Source organism: Gigantopelta aegis, chromosome 10 (assembly GCF_016097555.1).
Source record: "Gigantopelta aegis isolate Gae_Host chromosome 10, Gae_host_genome, whole genome shotgun sequence".
Lineage (NCBI taxonomy): Eukaryota > Metazoa > Mollusca > Gastropoda > Neomphalida > Peltospiridae > Gigantopelta > Gigantopelta aegis.
This window is the reverse complement of record NC_054708.1, coordinates 23,903,416-23,931,239: the sequence shown is the minus strand read 5'-3', so window position 1 is coordinate 23,931,239 and position 27,824 is coordinate 23,903,416. Positions and strand designations below refer to the sequence as shown.

Below are 27,824 nucleotides of genomic sequence, written 5' to 3'. Positions count from 1 at the left end.
TCTCTCTCTCTCTCTCTCTCTCTCTCTCTCTCTCTCTCTCTCTCTCTCTCTCTCTCTCTCTCTCTCTCTCTCGTTTTCGAGATGGGGATATGTTTTGTTTTTTTACTTTTTGTTTATTTTGTGTGTGTTTTAGTTTGTTGTTTTAGTTTTGTTGTTTTGGGGCTTTTTTAGGGGGTGGTGTGTGTGTGTGGGAGGGGAGTTATGAGGGGAAAATTGCCTCATGTGTGATAATCTTTGGTAGAGCTGTAAAACAAAGCGAGCTTTGTCAACTGTGTTATTTTAAGAAGCCGCCAGGAAAATCTGTTGGCGGTGTTATATTCACAATTTTGCTAGAAATCTGTGCAACCTCTCGGCTAGACTGTGGTAAGAACAGGATGACATGAGCGTGTACAGCGCAGGACCGCATCTGGTTTCCTCAGGGTGGGTAAGGGGTTGGAAGGCCTTTGCAGGGGCTCACTGAGAGCCGGGACTCTTCATAGTCTTGAGACACGTCATGAAAATGCTAAAAACTGAAGAAAAAAACTAAACAAAACAAAAGTTGAAAAGAAACAACTTTTAAATATCAGCTACTTCTCTAACCCATTTAAGCTTAAGGACCGTTATGTTCCTTCACCCTCTTCCTCCGATTGGCTCTGTAGATGATGGGTAAAGTGATAAAGTAAACGGATTGAGGAACGTATGTTTGATGACAAATATACTGAAGGCCAAAAGAAACTTTACCATAGTTTTAAATCACTCTGGTGTAAAAACAACAAAAGATAGTCGCATGAGGTAAAATATATTGACTAGATCAATATGTCAACATTAACATAACTAAAAATGAGTGTCATTCAGCATCTGATAATGACGTCACATTTTCCCAAAGCGAGGTGGTGTACACAAATCGAGCTTTCAACTTCATGGACGACGTGCAAAGCATACAGACAATCACTTAAGTCTAATAACAAGTCACATTAATAGCGTGTGTGACCACCCCTTGCCCTAATACAAGCAATAATTCTCCGACGCATAGAAAAAATCAGTCGTCTGATGAGGTCACGTGGGACGCGTTGCCATTCTTCTTGAAGGGCCTGGATCAGTTCCTGTTGGTTGGCTGGAGGGTGTGGTCGTTGTCGAACACGGCGATCCAAAACGTCCCAGAGGTGTTCTATGGGGGGCATGTCTGGGGAGCGTGCAGGCCACGGCAATACGTTTACGCTGTTGGCTCTAAGGAAGTTCTGTACGATTCTGGCTGTATGAGGTCTGGCGTTGTCTTGCTGAAAAATGACACCACGTGGCTGCCGTTGGAGAAATGGTATTGCAGTTGGACGAAGAATGTCATCCCTGTAACGTTGAGCTGTTAAGTTTCCGTGAACGATGACCAATGGTGTCCTTTCCTGTGCACAGATACCTCCCCACACCATGACACTCCCTCCACCATATGGCACGACCTCCTGAACGCAAGAAGCCGCCACTCGTTCTCCCCTACGGCGGTACACACGCTGTCTTCCATCAACTCTGTTGAACAAACAGAACCGGCTTTCATCAGTGAAAACAACTCGCAGCCAATCACGTCGCTGCCAACGTCGTACAGTCCTAGCCCATGTCAATCTCAAACGACGATGTTGTGGTGTCAGTAAGTGTCCTCTATATGGTCTGTAAGCCCTTATTCCATGAGTCCTGAGTCGCCTGGCCACTGTCTGTCTACTAACCCTGTGACCTAAGGCATTCATTGCTGATGACGTCACTGTCAGGAAGCGATTTCGTAGATGCAAGGTACGCAAGTACCGGTCATCACGGGACGAAGTCACCCTGGGTCTGCCTGTTCTTGGCCTGTCTGATGTCTGCCCTGTTTGCCTGTAGCGTTGCATCAAGTTTGTAACAGTAACACGGGAATAACCGAAGGTTCTGGCGATGTGGGCATGAGTGGCTCCCATCTGTATCATACCCAGGGCTCTCTCGCGTTGTTCTGGTGTCAGTCGTGGCATTCCTATGGTGGGTTTTTTATTTGTGTGGATGTCTGACATGCCGTCTAAACCGTTTTTATACCCTTATTGCACGTGCAATTGCTGTTGTTCATAGTGCACGAGTTTTTAACTTTTCTGTGTGTTCCACCCAAAACGTGCAGTGGGCGGGTATAATTTTCTGCATACATTATTGTTGTGTTCGGGCTATGTGTTTTGGATTGAGTTACTTTTTAAAAACAATTCATTTTTTCTTAAATTCCAAATTGAAAATGGTAAAGTTTCTTTTGGCCTTCAGTATAGGTTTAAATATAGTTTGGTACATTGCAAGATGTATAGTATCCTGTCAGGTGAATGGGTGGACCATTAAAATCTGTTATATCCTGCCTTGTAACTGGATCTGATCCTGTTCAATTGATCTGTGTTTTATTTTTATTTTTTTATTATTATTATTATTTTATGTTAACCTGAATTTGCTTTCTACGAGTCTTCCACAGGTTCTTAATGCCAGGATAATGCGGAGGTATAGGTGTACGGGCTTTCATTTTTGTAGGAGGGCGGGCTGATTTTTACCCGAATTAAACGAAAATGCCCCAAACAGCTATATAGGGTTGCAAACGAATCTCTACGCATTTTCTTTTCTTTCTTTCTTTCTTTTTTTTTTTTTTTTTTTTTTTTTTTTTTTTTTTTTTTTTTTTCTTTTTTTTTTTTTTACATGGAATATAACAGTGTTACTGTTATTGTGGATAGATTGATGGAAATGCATGATGAAAAAGTTTCAGGCAAGCTAATTGTGCCCACATTTCTCTATCTTTTCCCCCGAATTTGAGAATTTGCTCCAGCCCTGGTGCGGGAGGGGTTGGGTAGGGTTAGGGCTCATCATCATTCGCATGCATACGGAGGAAAGAAAAATATATGGAAAGTTAAAATACTTGTGGGGGTGGGGTTGTTTTTTTTTTGGGGGGGAGGGGGGGGGGGGGGAGAGTGGTTGGTGTTTTTGTTTTAGTTTTGATACCCCTTCTGGATGTCCCTTGTTAAACCTTCAACCAAAATCTTTATCTTCCCTGTAAACACTAGCTTCACATTTTCCTGTGACTGACTGATTCGGTATGCTTGTGAGTTTGCTTGTCAGTAATGTGGCTCTGCGAAACGCGTCTATTGCAAATGGTTCACTAGTACGACAGAATAGTTAAAGCTGCTATACACCAACGACGTTGTTTTTTTTTGTGTGTTTTTTTTTTTCTTTTTGTGTGTTTTTTTTTTGGGGGGGGGGGGGGGGTTGTAAATCGACAAATAATATGCCATGAAGGCTGGGTTAGAGGCTGTCACTGGCGTATCTCGATGGGTTCTAGTGTGGGTCGTGTCCCCTTCCAGTTCAGAGAAATTAAACAGGTCCGAGGAGGGATGTTTTGCGTGTTATTGTTATGTTTGGATGTCTGATAGTGATTGTCAGGGTAATTTTTTCCATTGCTAGATCTCAAGTCGCCCATAAGGTGTATATCACCAAATCAAATCCCATAGACGATAATAGTAACGTGTGGCTAAAACTCCTACCTGAAGTGTATCAATCGACATATACACCACAGATATAATTACTACCACCCCTCACCATTAAACTGAATCGGAAAAATTGGGGGTCAAATCGCTCATTTGTTTAGATAACGTGTACTATGATTGCTCTAGTTCCGCACAAAATATGAGTACTTTTTGGGTTTTTTACAGGTACACCTTAAATGTTTCAAGCGCAAAGCTACTTGACACAGTGGTACTAGATGAAATAAAATTGCATAATTTGTTTTGCCCAGATCAAACTATCAAAATTTGGTAATTTCGAACTTTGACCCACCCGGAAGTTATTTGGTTTAGTACTACCATAAACCAACTGTCTGGACTCACAGGTGAAGCGACCAACAGAATGTGTAGTTGTAGATGTGGTTCTAATGTTGCATAAACATGTGGACTTGTGTGATAGTTAGCACATATCAGCTATATGACACCAGTGACAGTGGTATAAATGTACAGTTCCCCCAACGAAAAATCTGCATTCCTCTCACGAAACATTGGCACTCTTAAGATAAAACCGAAGTTGATACATGTGTTCCGAGCTTAAGTCAGTATGCGTGCACGTGAGTGGAAACGAATTCTGAGCCAACATTTCGGAAATAGAACGACAATGAATTGATGTCATCCATAAAGCAGCAATGACTAAAATATATTGGTGGAGTACCTTACTCATTAATCATTACAACGTATTGCGTTTTCCTGTTCCAACCAGTTATATTTCCAAGGCTAATATTTCAAAGGCTGTGGCATCTTATATTTTTTGGAAATGTTGACCTTTTTGGTGTTCTAGGCACACATTTATTTTAAAATAATTTTCCTGGATTAAAATCGTAGTAGGTCTGCAAAGTCCCCGGTATCATATTCCCACGGAGCCGATTTCATTAACATGTCCCGAGACCGATTTCTTCGTACGACAGCCCTAGTGGGTTGATTCCTGCATCTAGTGCTCCACAACTGGTGTAACAAAGACCGTGGTATGTACTACCCTGTCTGTGGGATGGTGCATATAAAAGATCCATTGCTGCTAATCGATAAGAGTAGCCCATGAAGTGGCGACAGCGGGTTTCCTCTCTCTATATCTGTGTGTTCCTTAACCATATGTCTGGCGTCATATAACCGTAAATAAAATGTGTTGAGTGCTTCGTTAAATAAAACATTTCCTATAACTGAATGTCGTATCATGTATTGTGTTGACTAAATACTGAAATTTAAAGACTTGTAATATTTCAAACTCTAGGTGGCAAACTTGTTTTGTTTATTTTTTAGTAGAATGATGCCTTAGGGCCTACTTTCTTTTTCTTGGATCGAAATTTAAACAATCTTTTCCAGGTCTGATTACTATGGAATAACATCACCATTCCCCCGTGTCGTTACGTTGTGTAGGCCTACATCACTTCATATAACCCGGTTTAGGAATAGGCAGTGGCGAATCCAGAAAGTTCATTTATTGGGTATAAAGTTTGTTTTGTTTAACGACACCACTAGAGCACATTAATTTATTAATCATCGGCTATTGGATGTCAAACATATGGTTATTTTGACACAGTCATAGAGATGAAACCCGCTACGTTTTTCCATTAGAAGCAAGGGTTCTTTTATATGCACCAGCCCATATACAGGATAGCATATGCCACGGCCTTTGATATACCAGTCGTGGTGCACTGGCTAGAGCGAGAAATAACCCAATAGGCCCACCGACGGGGATTGATCCTAGACCGACCGCGCATCAAGCGAGCGTTTTCCCACTGGGTTACGTCCCGCCTTCTTATTGGGTATGACGTGGATGAATGAAGGAAATGTTTTATTTAACGATGTAATCAACACATTTTATTTTCGGTCACTAGTATATGGCGTCGGATATATGGTCAAGGACAACGCAGGTATTTAGGGAGGAAACCAGCTGTCGCCACTGTATGGGCTACTTATTTCGATTAGCAGCACGGGATCTCTTATATGCATCATCCCACAGACAGGATAGTACATACCACGGCCTTTGTTACACCAGTTGTAATATTTGGATGAAGGCCACACATTTTCCTGAAGGGATTCATCGGATTCTCCAAAGTAAACAAATGAAAAACTAAAATTAAAATATAACTGTGTCAAAATTTAGAGGGGCCTGGTCCCCCCCTTAGATCCGCCACTAATAGGTCTTAATTTTTAAAATAATATTAAAGACAAAAATGCCTTTTCATATCAGCAGTGACGTAGTCCTCTCGACGTTAAAGTTTACTATGTTTAACGACACCACTAGAGCGCATTGATTAAATAACCAACGGCTATTGGATGTCAAACATTTGGTAATTCTGATATGTAGTCCTCATAGGAAACCCGCTACATTTTTCCATTAGTAGCAAGTGATTTTTTATATGCACAAGCCTACAGACAGGGTAGCACATACCACACCTTTAATATACCAGTCGTGGTGTACTGGTTGGAATGAGTCTTCTCGACGTTTTCCTATTGTTCTCAGAATACTAGTATATTCTGACTTTAGAACTTGTTTTGAAATGCATACTAAAATGAATAATGTTCTGCAACCTACATTAAGACCACTACACCGACTTCTTTCTCGTTTCGTTTCATTTCATTTCAATTTAAAGTTCAAATTTGTTTTGTTCAACGATACTATTAGAAAAGATTGATTTATACATCATCGGCTATTTGGTAATTTTGACATTAGTAGTATGGGATCTTTTATATGCACCATCCCACAAACAGGAAAGCACATACCACGGCCTTTGATGTACCAGTCGTGGTGTACTGGCTGTAACGAGAAATAACCCATGGGATCACCGACGATGATCTATCCCAAACTGACAGGTGTATAAAGCGAGCCCTTTACCATTGTGAATATATTTTCTCCTTTATATTCAATTAGGGTTCAACCACGTTAATGATTAAGTCACGGGTGTAGGAAGGTGCCAAGGGTGGGTGGGGGATAGAGGGCCACATACACATATAAAAGAGAAAAGTCGGCGTAGTGACCTTACACAATTAAGATCTATACCTATTAATTTCATTTCAACTTATTTTCGTGCTTATATCCAATTAAGGCTTAAGCACGCTGTCCTGGGCACACACTTCAGCTGTCTGTCCAGGACAGCGTGCTTAGTGGTTGGTGAGAGAGAGAGAGGGAGAGAGAGAGAGAGAGAGAGAGAGAGAGAGAGAGAGAGAGAGAGAGAGAGAGAGAGAGAGAGAGAGAGAGAGAGAGAGACAGAGAGAGAGAGAGAGAGAGAGAGAGAGAGAGAGAGAGAGAGAGAGAGAGAGAGAGAGAGAGAGAGAGAGAGAGAGAGAGACAGAGAGAGAGATAGAGAGAGAGAGAGAGAGAGAGAGAGAGAGAGAGAGAGAGAGAGACAGAGAGAGAGAGAGAGAGAGAGAGAGAGAGAGAGAGAGAGAGAGAGAGAGAGAGAGAGAGAGAGAGAGAGAGAGAGAGAGAGAGAGAGAGAGAGAGAGAGAGAGACAGAGAGAGAGACAGAGAGATGAGAGAGAGAGACAGAGAGAGAGAGAGAGAGAGAGACAGAGAGACAGAGAGAGAGAGAGAGAGAGAGAGAGAGAGAGAGAGAGAGAGAGAGAGAGAGAGAAGCGATCAGAGAGAGAGAGAGAGAGAGAGAGAGAGAGAGAGAGAGAGAGAGAGAGAGAGAGAGAGAGAGAAGATGGTGTAGTGGTCTTAAACCTACCCATTGAGTCGATAAAATTCGCTCAGAGTGGGAACCGGTACCGGGCTGCGAACACAATACCTACCAAACGTGTGTCCGATAGCTTAACCACAACACCATCGAGGCCAGTTATACCTATTGAGCTGTTAGAGATCGCTCTGGGTAGCAGCCGATATCAGGACGTGAACCCAAAACTACCATTCCGAGGTCTTAAGCAATACGCACAAACATCCGATACCGGTTTCTCTCTCTCTCTCTCTCTCTCTCTCTCTCTCTCTCTCTCTCTCTCTCTCTCTCTCTCTCTCTCTCTCTCTCTCTCTCTCTCTCTCTCTCTCTCTCTCTCTCTCTCTCTCTCACTAGTAACTTAAGACTACCAGCCTGGATGATGTGTGTCCAGGACATCGTGCTTGTACCTTAGTTTTGGAACATCCCCAAACAGTATACTCGTACATGTAAATCTGTTATAAGAACACTGGTCATGCATGCTTTGTGATGCACGATTAACGTTTACTATTTTCTTAATACTTTATCCTGCAACCAAAAGCTGACTAACTCAACACGTTTCCTCCATACCCTGTCGTTATCTAAATACCTTGGTATCCATTACGTAGATCCGTGGCTGGAGCAGCTATATTTGTTCATTTTATCAGAGTGCATGAAAGAGAGCTTCTTGAACAACGCTGAAGTAACTCGCGAAAGGAAAACGATATGTCCTAATTGATCATTTACTTTGATAAATCTTGTCTTTTCAGTTTAACCACGCACTCGTGGTTCAGTTTGACACGTTGTTATACCTTATTTGGGACCTCCCACGAAAACGTGGGAGGTTTCCTCTCAATTTGTTTTCCATTTAAAGTTAAGTTTGTTTTGTTTAACGATACCACCAGAGCATATTGATTTGTTAATCATCGGCTATTAGGTATCAAATATTTGGTATTTTTGACATATAGTCTTAGAGAAGAAACCCGCTACATGTTTCCATTAGTAGCAAGGGATCTTTTATATGCACCATCCCACGGACAGGATAGCACATACCACGGCCTTACCAGTTGTGGTGAACTGGCAAAGCCACGGATATACCAGTTGTGGTGAACTGGCTAGAACGGGATATGGCCCAATGGGTTCACCGACGGGGATCGATCCCAAAGAGACCGTGCATCAGGCGAACGGTTTTACCACTGGGTTACATCCCGCCCGATCGTTCTCCAGCTGATGTGCGTAACACGTAAGTTTACGTTTACAACATGCAGTTGTAACTCCTGTTGTGCGATTACATGACGTTTATAGGTTTTTGGCATCCATTTTTTTGCCGAAAGTTACATCATTACCAACGATGAATCATTGGAAGGACGATAAGACAAATTAAATAAATGTATTTCAAACTATATTAGTTTGAACTGTTTGTAGCTATACGAATTGTAGTTTAGTCGTATATTGTGTGTTTCTTTGTTTGTTTATACTTATTCTCGTGCTTATGTCCAATTAAGGTTCAAGCACGCTGTCCTGGGCACACACACACACACACACACACACACACACACACACACACACACACACACACACCTCGGCTATCTGGAATGTGTGTCCAAGACAGAGGGTTGGTGGTTAGTTGTTAGTGATCAGTGAGAGAGAAGAGGCTGTAGTGGCCTTACACCTGCCCACTTTAGTCGTTAAAACTCGCTCTGGGTAGGATCCTGACCCGGGATGCGAACCCATCACCTACCAGCCTTATGTACGATAGCTTAACCACTACACAAGGCCAGTCAGTCGTATATTTATATTTATGTGCAAAACTAGGTTCACGATATTTTGTAAAAATGGTCGCAGGCTTCTCCAGATGCTAGCATCTTCCGACGCCTTATTTATGATTCACTGTTTAGCAAATGGTTCGTAAATATTGGCCCAAAATTTGTTTTATTTAACGACACCACTAGAGCACATTGGTTTATTAATCATCGGCTATTGGATTTCAAGCATATGGTCATTTTGACAGTCATAGAGATGAAACCCGTACATTTTTTCCATTAGTAGCATGGGATCCACAGACAGGATAGCACATACCACGACCTTTGATATACCAGTCGTTGTGCATTAGCTAGAACGAGAAATAGTCCAATAAGTCCACCAAAGGGGATCGATCCTAGACCACGTATCAAGCGAGCGTTTTCCCACTGGGCTACGTCCCATATTGGCTCAAAGTCAGCGAGTTTGAAACACACATTATATAAGCCTATAGGTTTCCCTTCGTATACAGTAACTGACACTGACTGGACATGTTATACATACAGAAAATAAACACACGTGAAAATGAAAACAAGAAAGGTTATAAAGACATTTCACTACCACACCATTTCTGTTACGGACAGTGATAGGTCACCACTGTGTGCGTAGTTGGTGACGTCACAGATATTTAAAAATACATTTTGTGGCTAATATATAATTTAAATAATAATAATTAATATACTATAATACTTCCTTCTGAGAATACTAACCGTGTCGATCTGCGAAAGTAGCTAAACATTTAGTACTGTTACAGAATTATATTTGGACCGAATTTACGAAGCCCGTTTTTCTTAAAGGCATATTGTCACAGACCACTGACCTATTAAATGGCCTAACAAAGTATTATGTGAAAAATATGTATTTGATTCGTCCAAAAATGTACTTTATTCAACAATCTAATTAACCATCATACTCAAGTTATTAATGATATTTTGTAAAACATAACTGAATTATGGCAATGGCCCATAATTTAAAAATTAATATTGACATGGATTTCACTCCATCATGGTTTAGTAAAGGTGATTCAATAGTCAGATTTGGTTTCCAAACATTAATGTAATTTTCATGTATTATCTACTTTTGGAGAAATAAGGTCCTTAAATCCGTGACAGTATGCCTTTAAATGTATATAGTTATACGCATGTATGGGGCGGGACGTAGCCCAGTGGTAAAGCGCTCGCCTGGTGCGCGGTCGGTCTAGGATCAATTCCCGTCGGTGGCCCTATTGGGTTATTTCTCGTTCTAGCCAGAGCACCAAAACGGGTAGGCCTTATATCAAAGGCCGTGATATGTGCTATCCTGTATGTGTGTTGGTGCATATAAAGAATCCCATGCTACTAATGGGATAATAAATGTAGCGGGTTTCCTCTCCGTAACTGTTCGCTGGACCAATTGGGCTATTTCTCTCTCCAGCCAGTGCACCACGACTGGTATATCAAAGGCCGTGGTATATGTTATCCTGTCTGTGGGGTGGTGCATATAAAATATCCCTTGCTGTTAATCGAAAGAGTAGCCCATGAAGTTGCGACAGCGGGTTTCCTCTCTCGATATCTATGTGGTCCTCAACCATATGTCCGACGCCATATAACCGTAAATAACCTGTGTTGAGTGCGTCGTTAAATCAAACATGTCCTTCCTTCCTCTAAGACTGTAGCCTATCCAATAGCCGATGATTAATAAATCAATGTGCTCTAGTTGTGTCGTTAAACAAAATAAACTTTTAACTTTTTATACACGTTTAAGACATCAACAGCCTTTGTAAAATCAGGAAATCACGATCAGCTATCGGTATCCGTAACAGTAATTGTGTGTTTGCGAAACCTGTCTGTTATTTTACAATTTACGAAAATATTGACGCAGAGTGTACTGAGTACGTTAACGAACCGGCGTTTCAAAACAACGCCATTTATCTTCTTTTCCACGTCTTTCATGTCAAATGTCTGAAGAATTATTTTAAAATAAGATTTTTCCGATTCTATCTTACACGAGAAGTTTATTGAAAGTGTTAGTCACATTCGTAAATAAATATGCTGTCAGTGTGTTCTTATCACATGGGAAGATAACTAGAAGGGAGTATCTAGAAGGTATAAATATATTGGGGGGGGGGGGGGGGCAAAAGAAACGGGGTTTTTTTTTAAGTTCATCCTTTGTTAAATACGAAAAGCCAATGTATGTGATTCATGCCATTACTTAGCTTCTACAAAGCAGGGTAGCCAGGCCAACTAATCCTGAATTAAATACACATGTATATGATTAAATAACCTCCCCAAACCCACCATTCTTACAAAAATGTTTTTTTTTATTAAAATATGAAACATTTTCAGAGATATATAATTTGGCACTCGACAGTCCTGATAAGATGAAAAATAATTTAAATTAAAAGCTAAATATTTCCCATGACCTTTTAACACAGGGCTACCTGATATTTGATAATATGTAGTCCTCCCCGGTGGGACAGATATCAAGACTTATTCCTATTGGCTTCCCCTTTTTATGGATATTAGGAAGGAAGAGAATGTTTTATTGAACGACGCACTCAGTACATTTTTATTTACGGTTATATGGCGTCAGACATACGGTTAAGGACCACGCAGATATAGAGAGGAAACCCGCTGTAGCCACTTCATGGGCTACACTTTTCGATTAGCAGCAAGGGATCTTTTATATGCAACAACCCACAGACAGGATTGTACATACCATGGCCTTTGTTACACCAGTTGTGGAGCACTGGCTGAAACGACAAATAGCCCAATGAGGCCACCGACGGGGATCGATCCTAAACCGACCGCGCATCAAGTGAGCGCTTTACCACTGGGCTACGTCCCGCCCCCTGTGGATATTACTACAGAACGCATTCCGTTAAACCGTGTTTGCTCTCGTGGCTTTGTCGATCCTTTGTTCATTCTTTTATAGGATCAGGTTTTGAAAGATACAATAGGAAAAAAATATTAATTTTATTCACCGACACCTCAGCACATATTTTAAACTCTGGCTATTTTGGTGTCTAACATATGGTTATTTCAGCATTTAGTGCACAGACAGAAAGAGAGAAGGAAGGAAGGAAATGTTTTATTTAACGACGCACTCAACACATTTTATTTACGGTTATATGGCGTCAGACATATGGTTAAGGACCATACAGATATTGAGAGAGGAAACCCGCTGTCGCCACTTCATGGGATACTCTTTTCGATTAGCAGCAAGGGATCTTTTATATGCACCATCCCACAGACATGCTAACACATACCACAGCCTTTGATATATCAGTCGTGGTGCACTGGCAGGAGCGAGAAATAGCCTAATGAGACCACCGACGGGGATCGATCCCAGACCGATCGCACATCAAGCGAACGCTTTACCACTGGGCTACGTCTCGTCCCCAGACAGAAAGAGAGAATACCTGGTGTCGCCACATAGGCAACTCCAAACGATAAAGCAGCAAGGGACCTTGTATATGCACACCGGCCCAGGTGGTGTCGTGGTTAAGTCATCGGATATATAAGGCTGTGGTTAAGTCATCGGATATATAAGGTTGTGGTTAAGTCATCGGATATATAAGGCTGGTAGGTACAGGGTTCGCAGCCTGGTACCGGCTTCCACCCAGCGCGAGTTTTAACGACTCAGTGGGTAGGTGTAAGACCACTACACCCTCTTCTCTTTCTTCTCATTAACAACTAACAGCTAACCCACTGTCCCGGACAGACAGTCCAGATAGCTGAGGTGTGTGTGCCCAGGACAGAGTGCTTGAACCTTAATTGGATACAAGCACGAAAATAAAATTGAAATGAAATGAAAATGTATATATGCATTCTCTCCAAAGACAGAACACCGCTAATAACCATAGTCTTTGTTGTCGTGAAGCAATGGTTGGGACGGGGAAAAAAACGAGTCCGCTGAAATGATTGGACCTGCTACCTATCGCACTTCAAACGAATGCTCTACCACTGAGCAGCACAACCAACCCCCCCCCCCCACACACACACACACACACACACACACACACACACACACACACCACCCCCGATTTTGAACGAAGGAGGCAACAGCTTTAATTTGTCGTTCAAATCTTCCGAAGCTCTGATTTTCGCCAATTACCTCTTTTCACAACCTAACCCCCCACTAAAAACAAACAAGTAAAACAAACGAGCTAAAAATAAAACTCCACCCCAGCCACCCCCATTCGAGGATGAAAATGCACGTGGGTTTTCTTTCCTATTTATACAGTATAACGATATAAATTTGGCTTGTGCCAAAACCCCACCCCACCCCACCCCCACTGGAGATATCGTTCCTAAGGGCCTGGCTACAGGGGAGGGGTTTAACTTTGAGGTAGGGCATCCAGCTGAAGCTAGGGGCGGGACGTAGCCCAGTGGTAAAGCGTCAGTCTAGGATCGATCAACATCGGTGGACCCATTGGCCTATTTCTCGTTCCAGCTAGTGCTCCACAACTGGTGTAACAAAGGCCGTGGTATGTACTCTCCTGTCTGTGGAATGGTGCATATAAAAAAATATCTTGCTGCTAATCGAAAAGAGTAGCCATTGAAGTGGCGACAGCGGGTTTCCTCTCTCAATATCTGTGTGGGCCATTACCATATGTCCGACGCCATATAACCGTAAATAAAATGTGTTGAGTGCGTCGTGAAATAAAACATTTCCTTCATTCCAGCTGAAGTTTGACGGGTCGCAGGATCCATTTACGTCGGTATACCCACTAAGCGTACAGTTATTTTATATTCTAATCATTGCTATGTACTTTGCCATCTCTTGCTGCTAATCGCCCGACATTCTTGAGTCGTAGAATCGAACAACCTCAGTGGATCCCTTCTTCGATTGTTTTTACCGTGTCTCAACCATTTCCCCACGACTGGTGTATCAAAGGCAGTGGTACGTGATGTCCAGTCTGTGGGAAAGTGCGTATAAAATATACATTTCTACTAATGAAATTTTTAATATATATATACATAGCGGGTTTCCTCTGAAAACTACGTGTCAGAATTACCTGTTTGACATCCAGTAGCTGATGATTAATTAATCAATGTGCTCTAGTTGTGTCGTTAAACACAACAAACTTTAACTTATCCGGCAGGTGAATATTGATGTATTCGTTCTCGAGTCGAGCTGGACCTTGCTTGCTTTCAGCAACAAAGATCGACGATAACGTTCGCAAACGATTTGATTGATCCCTTGTGTGCTCATTCGGTTTAACATGAAGCGCAAAACCCAGTCTAGCGAGTGGGGTTTTTTTCTGCTCTGTCTGGCAGAACTCAGACCAGCATGTGATTTTGTTCTGCTGTGGTAACTAGATATTTCAAATGGTATGTAATACATGTTTTGGAAAGTATTTGCGACTGAGATGTTTAGATTATGGTTAAATGACAGGAATGCATGTTTAACGACTACTTAGTGCCATGATTAAGATAAAGAGTAACCGTTTTATTGCTGCTTGTCTTGGTAAATTTCTGCAATCTAAAATAAGGCAGAAGAGTAATGAAAGACGGAAAGAAAAAAAATGTTTTATTTAACGACGTACTCAACACATTTTATTTACGGTTATATGGCGTCAGACATATGGTTAAGGACCACACAGATTTTGAGAGGAAACCCGCTGTCGCCACTACATGGGCTACTCTTCCGATTAGCAGCAAGGGGTCTTTTATTTGCGCTTCCCACAGGCAGGATAGCACAAACCATGGCCTTTGTTGAACCAGTTATGGATCACTGGTCGGTGCAAGTGGTTTACACCTGCCCATTGAGCCTTGCGGAGCACTCACTCAGGGTTTGGAGTCGGTATCTGGATTAAAAAACGCCCATGGCTCGACTGGGATCCGAACCCAGTACCTACCAGCCTGTAGACCGATGGTCTACCACGACGCCACCGAGGCCGGTATGAAAGACGGTGCCAGGAAATCTGAGTTCGTAGATTTCGGTAACACAAATCACAGTCCCACGGAAAAAAGGAAACGTCATAGTGATTCATACACCTATTCACTTTATGGCCTGTGGATCAAAATTTTGTTCGGTCACCTATAATGTTTTACATTTTTTTTTACATTTTACTGGCGCGGATGCAGGATTTTTGAAACGGGGTGTGTGTGTGGGGGGAGGGGGGAGGAGTCCAAATGTGATGACTGATCTCTCCTTTTACACAGAACAGTTAATATTAATATAATCACGTTTCCCCTTAAAGGTTATGGTCAGTTTTCAGAAAGGGGGATTCTGACCTCTGAATCCCCCCTGCATCCGCTACTGTTTCGGTTTTATAAGGATATCTTTATAATATGTGAAAAATTCAACAAAGTGTAATGACTTAAATTTTGAAGAGGCGAGTTGTAGCCGAGTGGTAAATCGTTCACTTGATGAGCGGTCGGTCTAGGATCGATCCCCGTCGGTGGACCCATTGGGCTATTTCTCGTTCCAGCCAGTGCTCTACAACTGGTGTAACAAAGGCCGTGGTATGTACTAATTTGTCTGTGAGATGGTGCATATAAAAGATCTCTTGCTGCTAATCGAAAAGAGTAGCCCATGAAGTGGCGACAGCGGGTTTCCTCTCTCAATATTTGTGTGGTCCTTAACCATATGTCTGACGCCATATAACCGTAAATAAAATGTGCTGAGTGCGTCGTTAAATATATTTAAAAAAAATAATAATAAAAATTAAATGTTGACCGAATAGTATCATTTCCCCGTAGCATGTCCACATCCTACAAGAGGTTCGGGTACGTCTGGCGTGGCAAAATCGCAGCATTTAAATAAAAGGAACTATTCAAAATCCGAAGCTAATTTTGTAACAGGTTTTTGGCTAATGTGGCCTTTTAAAATTATCAAAAGTAAAATAATACGCTTAAAATGTTCTGGCTTAAAATACGAGTAGGCCTATCTGTATATTCAACATACTTTCGGTCATTCTAGAATCTTAATATAGATTTTTTTCCTATAGTTTTTTCGTTAATTATCAATTTATTTGTTTCTTCTAACCACCTAACACAATTTCAAATAATCAGATCAGAGGAGGACCCGAATGTATGTATGAATATATTATTGCTTTGTAAAGGCTACTGCACACTATCAGCTGAGCGAAAAGTTACTTGAGATTTTTTGCTCAGCTGATAGCTCTTCGATGTATTACGTGACTTGACTGTCCCACTGTCTATGTTTAAGGATAAACTTCTGAACGACAAACTAATAGCCATCTGAAAATCGTATCTCTGCAAAATGCAGAGTTAAAGGGATATTTTGGAAATATGTCTACCTTGACGAGTCACCGCAGTTGTTAGGAGGACTGCCACTACCCGGACGACACATCCTTCCCACTTTACTTGGTATGTAGGACGAAAGCCACTGCTAAGCCTGATTAGTGTAGCAAAGTATGGTAAGCATTGGTAGAATAAAGCATGGGATGGGACTTGAGAATTCTACTGATGAGGATCGATCTTACGACAAATCACATCTTGTGTGAAGGTTGTACTACTGAACAACACCACCACCCGCACCCTCACTTTGTTCAAAGGTGCATAGTCGTTATTTCTGTTAATCGCTTCCATTTGAAAAAAGGATTAGATTTTCTTTGACTTTCTGTCGCCTTTACAAATATTTGAATATATACTCTTCAAAAAAGGTAGGGGAACTCCAATAAGAATTTACAATTGCCAAAATTGTAAGGTATATTAGCTGTGGGGAATGGCTATATAATAATAGTGAATTTATTGAACAAACATTACAACCGGTAATTCAGTATTACAGCAGGTTTTATGACCACCAAAGATCTTGAAGGACGATTGGGGTCAGAAGTGAAATTTGAGAGTTGACGTTTTTTTATCAGTAAATCGCAAATTCAAACAATAAAAAATGACTAAAAACAAAACAATAACAACTGTATGATCAGCAGAATGAAAAAGATTTACAGAAATAATGTCCCACAGTGATTAATGGACCTTCCTGGAAATTGTCAAAATCGAGAATGACACCCCACGCACGTGTACGGGGCAACTGCGTGATGCATGTGCAAACTATGGAATGTGTTTCGGTGTGTTGATAAACAGACCTGAACGTTCTTTACTAGGATGTCTGTGGTCAAAACGTATGTTCGGTCTAATAGTTGATATTAACATTAATATTTCAGGTTCCTCTACTTTTTTTGAAGAGTATATATATATACAGGTAGAATCAAAGTGATGAAGCGGCCGCATGATGCCATCTTAGAATGTCACTGTTTGTCATCTTCATATTCTTTCAGTATATACTAGTATATAAGAGGTTGTAGCATATGTCATTTGTAATTTAACTGTTAGCCCAAAATATTTTTCAGCATCTAATACTCATGATAACTAGGATCTTTAAAGTCAGTGTTTTGTTGTTGTTTTTGTTTGTTTGGGGGGGGTTTTTTATATATTTTTTTTATTCTTTTTGTTTTTTAGGGATTTTGTTGTTGGTTTTTAATGAATCTTATAAAATTAATAGTTGTTTAACACGAGAGTGACCTCATGTATGTATTATGACCTACACAGCATGTTAGATTTGACATTTCAAAGTCTGAGGAAAGATGCCATTTCACACGTATTTCGGGATGTGATTGATGGTAGGTGTTCGTTTATCTCAATCTCTGTGTCTTTAAATAAACGCATGACAAGCCACACAGGTGGGGACGTTACAATGATACAGAGGCTGTAAGAAAAATGTTATCACACTCTACATTACCAGATTAAAATTAGATTTTACGCCAGAACGGTTTAATCGTGTTCAGAAATAGTGAGAGGTATTTTTGTTGAATGCAAGGAGAGGAGTGTGGGGGGGGGGGGGGGGGGGGGGGGGGGGCTGGGTTGAAGGGTTTTTTTTTTTATTGTTTTTGTTTTGTTTGGGCTTTTTGTTTGGGGTGGGGGGGGGGGGGGGTTTGTATGGTGTGGGGAGGTCTTAGAGAGGAAACCCGCTACTGGGGCGTAGCCAGGGAGGAAAAAAACGCCGAGGCAAACCCAGACCTGTACAATAAATATCAGTGTCATAGAAAAAATAAAATAAATCTGGGGAAATTTCAGACGAGGCAAGTGCCTCGTCTGCCTCATGCTGGCTACGCCATTACGCTACATTTTTCCATTAGTAGCAAGGGATCTTTTATATGCGCCATCTCACAGACAGGATAGCACATATTACGGCCTTTGTTATATCAGTCGTGGTACACTGGCTGGAACGACAAATAGCCCAATGGGCACACCGACGGGGATCGATCCCAAACCGGCCGCGCATCAAGCGAGCGCTTTACCAATGGGCTACGTCCCGCACCATTCCGAATCAATGCACAGACAGAAAACACAAGGCTATATATATATGATCTAAAATTCAGATTATTACCTGGGAAAATCATTGGCAAACAAGAATGTTGAGCAATGATATGTTGCCAAACAAAGCAATGCACCGAGCCTTAAAATATCTTGAGCAACTGTATGCGGTTAAATGGAAAGAAATTTAGTTCAAGGATAAAAAGCAAAATACGAGAAACAAACTTGATGAAAGTGCCACATTATTATGATCTGTTGTATAAATTAAGGAATTTTGTAGGATTTTTTGTTGTTTTCTAAACAAACATTTTCTGGAAAATATCTAAATTACGTGACTGAATAAAATGTCAAATTTGATATAAAAATCAAAGCATAATGTAATATTTTTACCAAAATAATTGACCCCATGAATAATGCTTGCACATCAAAAGTGTAATGTAATCCCCTGTACGTAATACGTTCACGATGGTTTCCCCAAGAATATATGTAGCTAAAAATAGCAAGTATTAAGAAAATATACGTTACGTATTGTTGGTAAATCCGTGATAATTTTCACTCTCCTGGTCCTAAATAAATTTACTCATGTCCTATTTTAATTATGGTTAGATATTGTTAAAGTTAAAGTTTGTTTTGTTTTACGACACCACTAGAGCACATTGAATTATTAATCATCGAAGCTATTGGATGTCAATTATTTTGCTAATATTAAAGGCATATTGTCACAGAACACTGACCTATTTAATGGTCTAACAAAGTATTACCTGAACAAATATAATTCGATTTGTCACTAAATGTACTTTATTCAACCAAATCAGAGAATGGATCGTCCGGAGTGGGGGTAGATAACGTTTAACAGCTCAGTGGCAAGCGATCTGAAAGGTCACTACAGCGACTTTTCTTTCACGAACCATCAACCCCTGTTCAGACAGCTGGGGGGGGGGGGGGGGGGGGGGGGGGGGGGGCGTACCCAGGACTGAGTGGTTGAACCTTAGTTAATTGTAAGCACAATAATAAATAAAAGAGAACGCTGGTTAATTACTTTTCCAATATTACAGATAGATGGAGCGTGTACCCAGGACAGCGTGCTTGAACCTTGGTTAGATATAAGTAAAATAATAAATTAAAGAGAACGCTTGTTAAATTACTTATTCCAATATATTTTTGAGCACATACGAACAGTAACAGTCGTTTGGTACTTAAATTCAAATCTTGAGCAAACAATTTTGTTATATATAAAAAAAAAACACATTATTTTAAAAGCATTATAAAAACAAACTACGTTTGACTAAAATAAATAATAAATAATAATTAATTAATTAATTAATTAATTAAAATATTAAAAACAGTAAAGTTGTGTTTATAAAAACTGTGAGTTCATAAAAAGTAAACCAATATACGAGTGTGCTACTAAAACGTATGCAGAAATGTTCCAACATTTTCAGATGTAAAAACGAGTTTATGAATATATATTTAAGTAGAGCCAGCAGTAATGTCATTCATTGTCGGTGAATATAATCCTCTGATCAAAAAAAAAGTTCCACACGAAGTACAAAAAGTCTGCTTTAAACAGTTGCACTGGTGAATAAACTATTATAAATTAGTTCAACATAATCCTTAATGTAATTCTTTCGTTGAAGCCCCAAGAAAGTGTTCTATTCCTGATAACCGTATAAACTGAATTTCCGAAGGATGTAGTTTCAACGTATGTTGCGGTAATATTGAAAATAATGAGAAAACAAATCACTATATCACTACATCACTACAGCATCACTACATCTAAACTGAAGGAATATATACTGACATTCCAAAATCTGAGAGCGCTCCATGCCTGCAAGAATGCTGGAAATGTGACTCATGCCAAAGCAATTGTTGAGGTTACTAATTCAACATTGTAACCAAAGTCTGAAACAGGTAAGTGAAAAGATAGGAAAGGAGCTGCCGAAAGACAAGTATTGAAACAGCACTTCTTTTAATAGCATCCCCTGTCTTCTGAAGAATTCATCATGAATTGAAGACAATATACTTTTCTTTTGATTTCCACTGCCGATACCTCAAAGTTCTGTAAACATCTAAAGCTTGTAGTCAAGAAGAACCGCATACTTGCTTTGATCTCCACCGTAGTTGGCATTCAGCGAAACCTTGGGATCCGTTTTTTCTCTGATTTTTTCCAATGACACATTCCCTTCCCAAACATCCGCCTCTCCCGTCTTCTGAAGATGCTGCCAATCCCCGTCAACCGTGACCGCCACGGATTCGGCTTTCGGTATCTTCAGCTTGAAGTGGACGTTATTCAACTGGTTGTCCCTGCTCAGGTAGAGGGGCTCGTAGAGGAAACCCCCTTCCAACCAAGGTGCGTACTGTTTCGGGAACGGGTGGCAGGGTTTCGTGGCTTGCGTGCAGTTTATCAGGTAGTTGAAGACTCCCGGAAGTTGTCTGCTTTCGTCGCTGGCGGGTAGAGCAAAAATCTGAAATTTGAAGTACCCGGTCTCGGGAAGAATGATGTGGAAGCTCACAAGGTTGCTGTCCGTCTGCTGGAAGGCGTGTTCTTTGCTCGTCTGGTCGCGTTTGACGTTTATTAGATTTGACGTCACCTTCAACGGCTGTGTCGTCTGCAACTTAATCTCCAGCTCGTTGTCGTTGACGTTGATTTCTGGATTGTTGTGCGACATGGTCGACAGACCCAGCTGTGCGAATTTCGGCTGGGGACCAAGGTAGCCATGTGGCAAAGTCGGTTTGTCCGCCATTGTGATCCGGTCAGAAACGGTTTACACGTTTACGCTCTACGACGTGCTGTATGCCACAACTTCTTGGTTCAGCGTTCTCGGCACTTTTGTTTGCCTGCACGGAGCATGAAAGTTATTTTCAGTTTGAAAGCCAACGGTAAAAACACAGCGGATGGGTATTTCAGACGCGCCGGCGAATATCATATTTCTGCTGACGAGCTAAAGAAAGCTCTTCGAGCTGACTCCAAACTGTACGTGCGTGCATTTCGCTTACAGGCATTACAGGAAGCGTTGTCATTACTTTGCAGATTTTTTTTTCCGAAAATAAATGCTTCAAGATATACATTTTTTGTGGCATCTCACAAGGCGACTTCATAAGTTTACCAGACGGGGTGGGGTGGATGCAACGTTAAAAAGGCCCCTATATAGCATTCCAAAGTACGCTATAAAAACAAAAAATAAAATGTAAAAAAACAACCCAGTCCGTTTGTATCAAAATGCTACCGATAAAATGGCATGTAATTCCATAAAATAATAAATAACATTAAAACTCATTTGATAAGTTTTAAACCAATACCAACTCGCATAACTGTTTGCAAAAAAAACACTAAAATCTCTTTGTAAATGAAAAACAGTTTCATAACAAATTGGAATCAAATTCCAAAGGTTTCATCTCCCGTTTTGATACAGGGATGAGTTTTTTTGCTGTCAAACATTTGGTAATTTTTTATATATAGTCTTAGAGAGGAAACCCGCTACATTTATCCATTAATAGCAAGGGATCTTTTATATGCACTTTGCCACAGACAGGAAAGCACATACCACGGAATTTGACCAGTTGTGGTGCACTGGCTAGAATGAGAAAAAAAAAAACCAATCAGTTGAATGGATCCGCCGAGGTGGTTCGATCCTACGACGCAAATACCTCAAGCGAGCACTCAACCGACTGAGCTAAATCCCGCCCCGCGGATGAATGAATGAATGAATGTTTAGACCGGCCTCGGTGGCGTCGAGGTTAGGCCATCGGTATACAGGCTGGTAGGTACTGTGTTCGGATCCCAGTCGAGGCATGGGATGTTTAATCCAGATACCGACTCCAAACCCTGAGTGAGTGTTCCGCAAGGCTCAATGGGTGTAAACCACTTGCACCGACCAGTGATCCATAACTGGTTCAACAAAGGCCATGGTTTGTGCTATCCTGCCTGTGGGAAGCGCAAATAAAAGATCCCTTGCTGCTAATCGGAAAGAGTAGCCCATGAAGTGGCGACAGCGGGTTTCCTCTCAAAATCTGTGTGGTCCTTAACCATATGTCTGACGCCATATAACCGTAAATAAAATGTATTGAGTGCGTCGTTAAATAAAACATTTCTAAGAATGAATGTTTAACGACACCCTAGCACGAAAAATACATCGGCTATTGGGTGTCAAACTATGGTAATGCAAACAAATAAAGTGATGATCAACATCAATATAAAAATCCAAGATTTAAATAAAAACAGTGTAGAGAACTGTGCAAAATACAAATACCACAGATAGATGCTGACTTTTACTCCAAATTTGAATTGTATCTCGAAGAAAACAAGGGGATTTGTGCTGTATTCTCAAAGAGAATGTTACACCCCTGCACCACGGTGAGGTTACAGCAAGCGCAGGGGAAGGCAAGGGATGACACAGCCATGTAATGTATGCCCAGTTTAGCTCTATGTGTACCATATTGCATTATCCACAGGTAGGAATGAATGAATCAATGAATGAATTAATTAATGAAACGAATGAAATTAATTAATTAATGCTTAACGACACCCCAGCACAAAATACACATCCGCTATTGGGTGTCACAAAAGGTAAGTATATGAAAATATTATTTACTAGTATATATAATCATGTAAAACCACAGTGTAAGGAGCTGGGGTATAATACAATACATAAATGAAGGTAAAGTATATTTTTAAATTGTGTATAGAAATCAAAGTGTTTTAAAAAAAAAACTTTAAAATTAATTCTGGATGGAATTTAAAGGATTCCGAAACATTTCTGTTGCCAAACATATCATTTCTCGTCGGCTTCAGATGATCACACTCCACTAAAATGTGGTGCACAGTCAGAGTACACTGATAATGTTCACACTGAGGAGGAGGCTCCTTCTTTGAAATAAATGAATGCGTCAAATAGGTATGACCGATACGGGCACGGCACACGGCTACTTCATCCTACCTGCACCGCCTATAGGAAGACTGCCACTCTCCCAGGACTGGGTACGAACAATTCGGAAAATTCCAACTACAGTCGCTGTTACATCATTTTGCCTTAATTAAAATCCAGTTAAGGTTCACGCACGCTGTCCTGGGGACAGAGTCAAGCAGTCTGGACTGCCTCTCTAGGACAGAAAATAGGGTTGGACAAAACGTGCTGTGGTTTTATTTGGTTAAAGGGACATTCCTGAGTTTGCTACATTTTAAGATGTTTCCGACTAATAAAATATTTCTACGATTAAACTTACATATTAAATATATTTTCTTGTTTAGAATATCATTGTCTCTATATTCAATGTGTTTCTAGTCGTCTTAATATTTGTAAGAAGCCCAAACTGGATCTTGTCTTCAAATAATTTCGTACGTACGAAAAAATATATTTTAGGAAATAAAATGAAATTTAACCTAGTACAAATATTAGAACGATCAGAAACACTTTTAATATACAGCCACTAATATATTATGCAGAAAAATATATTTGATATGTAATTACAATCGTTAAAAATCTCAGTTGGTCGATAACATCTTTAAAATTGCAGCAAACTCAGGAATGTCCCTTTAATTGGTGATCTATAATCGATTAATTTGTGGGTGTACTTTTTAATGAACATAGGTTAATGGTCGTTGTTCTAATATAAAATTTTAAATAATTTGGACGAGTTTGACGGTCACCTAAAATAAAAACGGGAAGCAGACATGTAGAACAATTTTGATGCTTTGACCTAGAGAGAACATTTGGTCTTGACCACTCTGTATGTATTAAATGTTTTGGTAATTTGTTTTGTTTTTAAAGTTTTAATGGCGTAGACTATTTTTGTAAAATATGCTAAGGGAGTTGATTGAGCTTAAAACCTAATAATATGTTTTATATGAGTTTTAACATTTAACAGATTCCGTTCACTAATACATGTATCTATCAAAATAACAATGATCTACATTCTACAAACTTCATTTTTATGTTGTTGTTTTTTCTATTTTCGAAATGCACACAATCGAACTTCTCATCTTTCTTAAATATTTGGTTTGCGTCGCAGAATCGAACCACCTCGGTGGATCCATTCAGCTGATTGGGTTTGGGGTTTTTTGCGATCCAACCAGTGCACCACAACTGGACAAAGACCGTGGTATGTGCTTTCATGTCTGGGGGAAAATGCACATAAACGACCCCTTGCTGCACTATGAAAAATGTAGCGGGTTTCCTCTGATGACTACGCGTCATAATTACCAAATGTTTGACATCCAATAGTCAATGGTTAATTAATCAATCGATCAAGGGGAGAGGAAGGAAGGAAATGTTTTATTTAACGACGCACGCAACACATTTTATTTACGGTTATATGGCGTCAGACATATGGTTAAAGACCACAGCTACTTACAGAAACCCGCTATTACCACATAGGGTAGTCTACCAAATGGCAGAAATGGATTTTTATATGCCTTTCTTCATAGACAAACGTTTTTGTTCAACGACATCACTAGAGCACATTGATTTATTGATTAGGCCGACCGCGCATCAGGCGTGTGCTTTACCACTGGGCTGCGTCCCTCCCCCTTTCTTCGTAGACAGCACAGCGTGTGTACGTGTGCGCATGCGTGCATTTAGTTGTGTATTTTGGTTCGTATTTTTCAATACAAAGCTAGTATTTTGTGTCGAACCTGATGTTACGTAAGAAATATATTAAAACGCCATCTTATAACCGTCATATCTACGCATTCCTAACAGCCACCGCTAAAACAGTAAGGTCTACAAGATATGCAAAGAGTGGTGTGTTTTTAATTGTTTCGCAGATCTGGTAAGATAATTAACCAAACAATTTCTGTGATGTAATGACATTGCCAGACGCTCTTCGTGGAATACAGCGCTTCACGCTACAAGTACACTAGGTTCAACGTCGGTTGTCACGACGCCCCACGAGGCACAAATAGCTGTGCCATGTTCTAAGACCGATTTCCATGAATTACAACCGCACCACATTGAATTGTTGTTTTCAAAGAAACTGAAGTTATATAATACAGGGAATAAAGTTTCTATTTTGTGGACACTTAAAATAATATCTCGTCATAGTATACGTATGTGTGTATTCGTGTGTGTAGGCCTATGTGTATCCGTTTGTGTATCCGTATTTGTGTGTATAAAGTTAAAGTTTGTTTAACGACACCACTAGAGTACATTGGTTTATTAATCATCGGCTATTGAATGTCACCCGTGTGTGTATAGGGCGAAACTTAACCCAGCGGTAAAGCGCTAGTTTGATGTGTGGTCGGTTTGGGATCGATCCCCGTCGGTGGGTCCATTGGGCTATTTCTCGTTCCAACCAATGCCCCACGACTGGTATATCAAAGGCTGTGGTATGTGCTATCATGTCTGTGGTATTGTCTGTGGTATCCCTTGCTACTAATGGAAAAATGTAGCGGGTTTCCTCTCTAAGACTATATGTAAAAATTACCAAATGTTTGACATTCAATAGCCGATGATTAATAAATCAATGTGTTCTAGTGGTGTTGTTAAACAAAACAAACTTTCGTGTGTGTATCGATGTGTGTGGTGTGTGTGTGTGTGTGTGTGTGTGTGTGTGTGTGTGTGTGTGTGTGTGTGACGGAACAGGCTCTTAATTTTGTTTTCGCCTGTGGCGATATTAATTGTTTTAGAGGGCCGTGTGCAGTTCCAATATGCACTTAAGCCCAGGTGGGCACTTTGTTACGTAATACCTCCGCTAGTTCGGTACGATCGGGGTATTGCTGGCGGACTAGGCGTCAGCAAGTCTAGTCTTCTAAGAAAAACATGCCGGCTTGGTCTCTGTGGAAATATCACTTGATAGGGGGAGGACCGCGTTGTGCCCCCAGGCGATATTCGGCTTTTTTTATAAATAGCTAGGGTTTTAGAGATATCAGCGAGAAACATACTGGAAGGCGTCCAGGGTGAACGTTGTCCGTTTGGACTTGGTAATTATATAATTTCTGCTCTGTGTATAACCGCGATGTGATTGATGTGACTTTAAATATTTTAATACTGTATTATACCAATATTATTTAGACGGTGCTGCCGGTAATTTGACGCAGTAAACTGTAGGCTCACTGTTCTAAGATATATATAAAGCTTAACCAGTCATCCTAGAGGACCTAGGTAAACTGTAGGTTATTGTCTTTATTGTGATAGGTACCAGTATTAATTCTGTATTACAAGGTTCCTGAATGAGTAGTTAAGGGTTAAATAAAAATTAACCAGTTAGGAATAGAGTTGTAATTCCTTTATTAATTAAGTTCCCCTGGCAGCGTTTCTCAATTATCACACGTTACTGAATGAGTAGTAAGGGTTAATTAAAAATTAACCAGTTAGGAATAGAGTTGTAATTCCTTTATTAATTAAGTTCCCCTGGAAGCGTTTCTCAATTACCCACGGTGGGTGTTGTGTCACGGTGAAGTGATTAGCATATTGTGTAAACTAGACGCCTAGAGATTAACTAATTAAGTGATCAGTTCTGGGTTGTTATTATTTGTTGTTGTTAATTAACTACTGCGGCAATACATTTGTCAGCGTAGGTGAATACAGATTCCAAAGTGTATTGTGTTTTTGTTGTGTTTTCTAGTGAACTAAACGTGCTATAATAATATATACTTTATATAAGATCTTATCTCTGATCATACCTAGACGAGCCACGCGGGTTGAACTGCCCGTTACAGAGAGATCTAATAGATATACAGTTGGGAGAGATATTTGGATAATCGTGTTTCATTCAGTTACGGGTATTATAGGATCCCCGTGACAGTGTGGTATCCGTGTGTGAGTGTTTGTATGTGTATCCGTGTTTGTGTATTCGCGCGTGCGTGCGTGTATGAATGAAATAATAGGCGTAATCGTTCGGCCTGGTGTTAATTTGTTATAGTTAATTTGTTTTGTAATTTAACATGTCGGCAAAATAAATTGGTTGCAGAAGCATCAGGAGGGGATAAATGAATGTTTATACATATACCTTTTTTGTACTCTTTTACATACTGTAAGGTAATTTACAAATGTTTGCTTGACTCTAATATAGGTCATTTAGAAAAATTACCGCGTGCTTCCAATATATGGTGAACACATTTCCAGTATGAATAAAATACTGTTGCCGACGTTTTACGAGGAAATATGCAATTTGGGTGGCGGGTGTGGGGGGCACTCCACAATCACCATCCCCGCCAGAATTTGAAAAAATGAAAACACAAGAAATTGTTGGGCACGTACGGTAATTGCGGTCAGGGGGTTTTTTAGGGAAGATGGTCTAATAAAATTTGAAATCTATAGGTGCTCTTTTAAAACTTTCACCCAATCCCTGCTCACCCAAGCAAAATCGTTATGAAATGTTGTTTCATAGTAGTGATAAATATTTTCGTACACACCCGTGGTTAGAACATCATCGTTATTTTTTGTAACACATAGTTGTTACACATTACGTTTTATAACAATTCAAGACATAACGGCTGCTCTTAGGGAACCGGTTCAAACCAATCCATGTCAAAATAAAAAAACAGCGCGGTTTAAACGATTAACTGTGGTATAGTAACCTGGCATTGTGTTTGTGACGTGTACGAGTACAATGAACGGGGTAAATAATTTTAGTCGAAAAAGTCAAAAAGATGGAAAATTTGTAAAACT

General features: G+C 40.3%; 1 protein-coding gene across 1 annotated transcript in view; it reads right to left on the bottom strand.

The window, feature by feature from the left end:
• Nucleotides 1-19,352: 19,352 nt before the first annotated feature.
• LOC121383541 (hillarin-like) overlaps nt 19,353-27,824 on the bottom strand; it is an 87,094-nt gene continuing 78,622 nt past the window's right edge. The window contains exon 8 of the mRNA XM_041513628.1: nt 19,353-20,981. Coding sequence (XP_041369562.1) covers nt 20,286-20,981 — 696 coding nt within the window. The 3' untranslated portion in view covers nt 19,353-20,285. The remainder of the gene's footprint in view (nt 20,982-27,824) is intronic.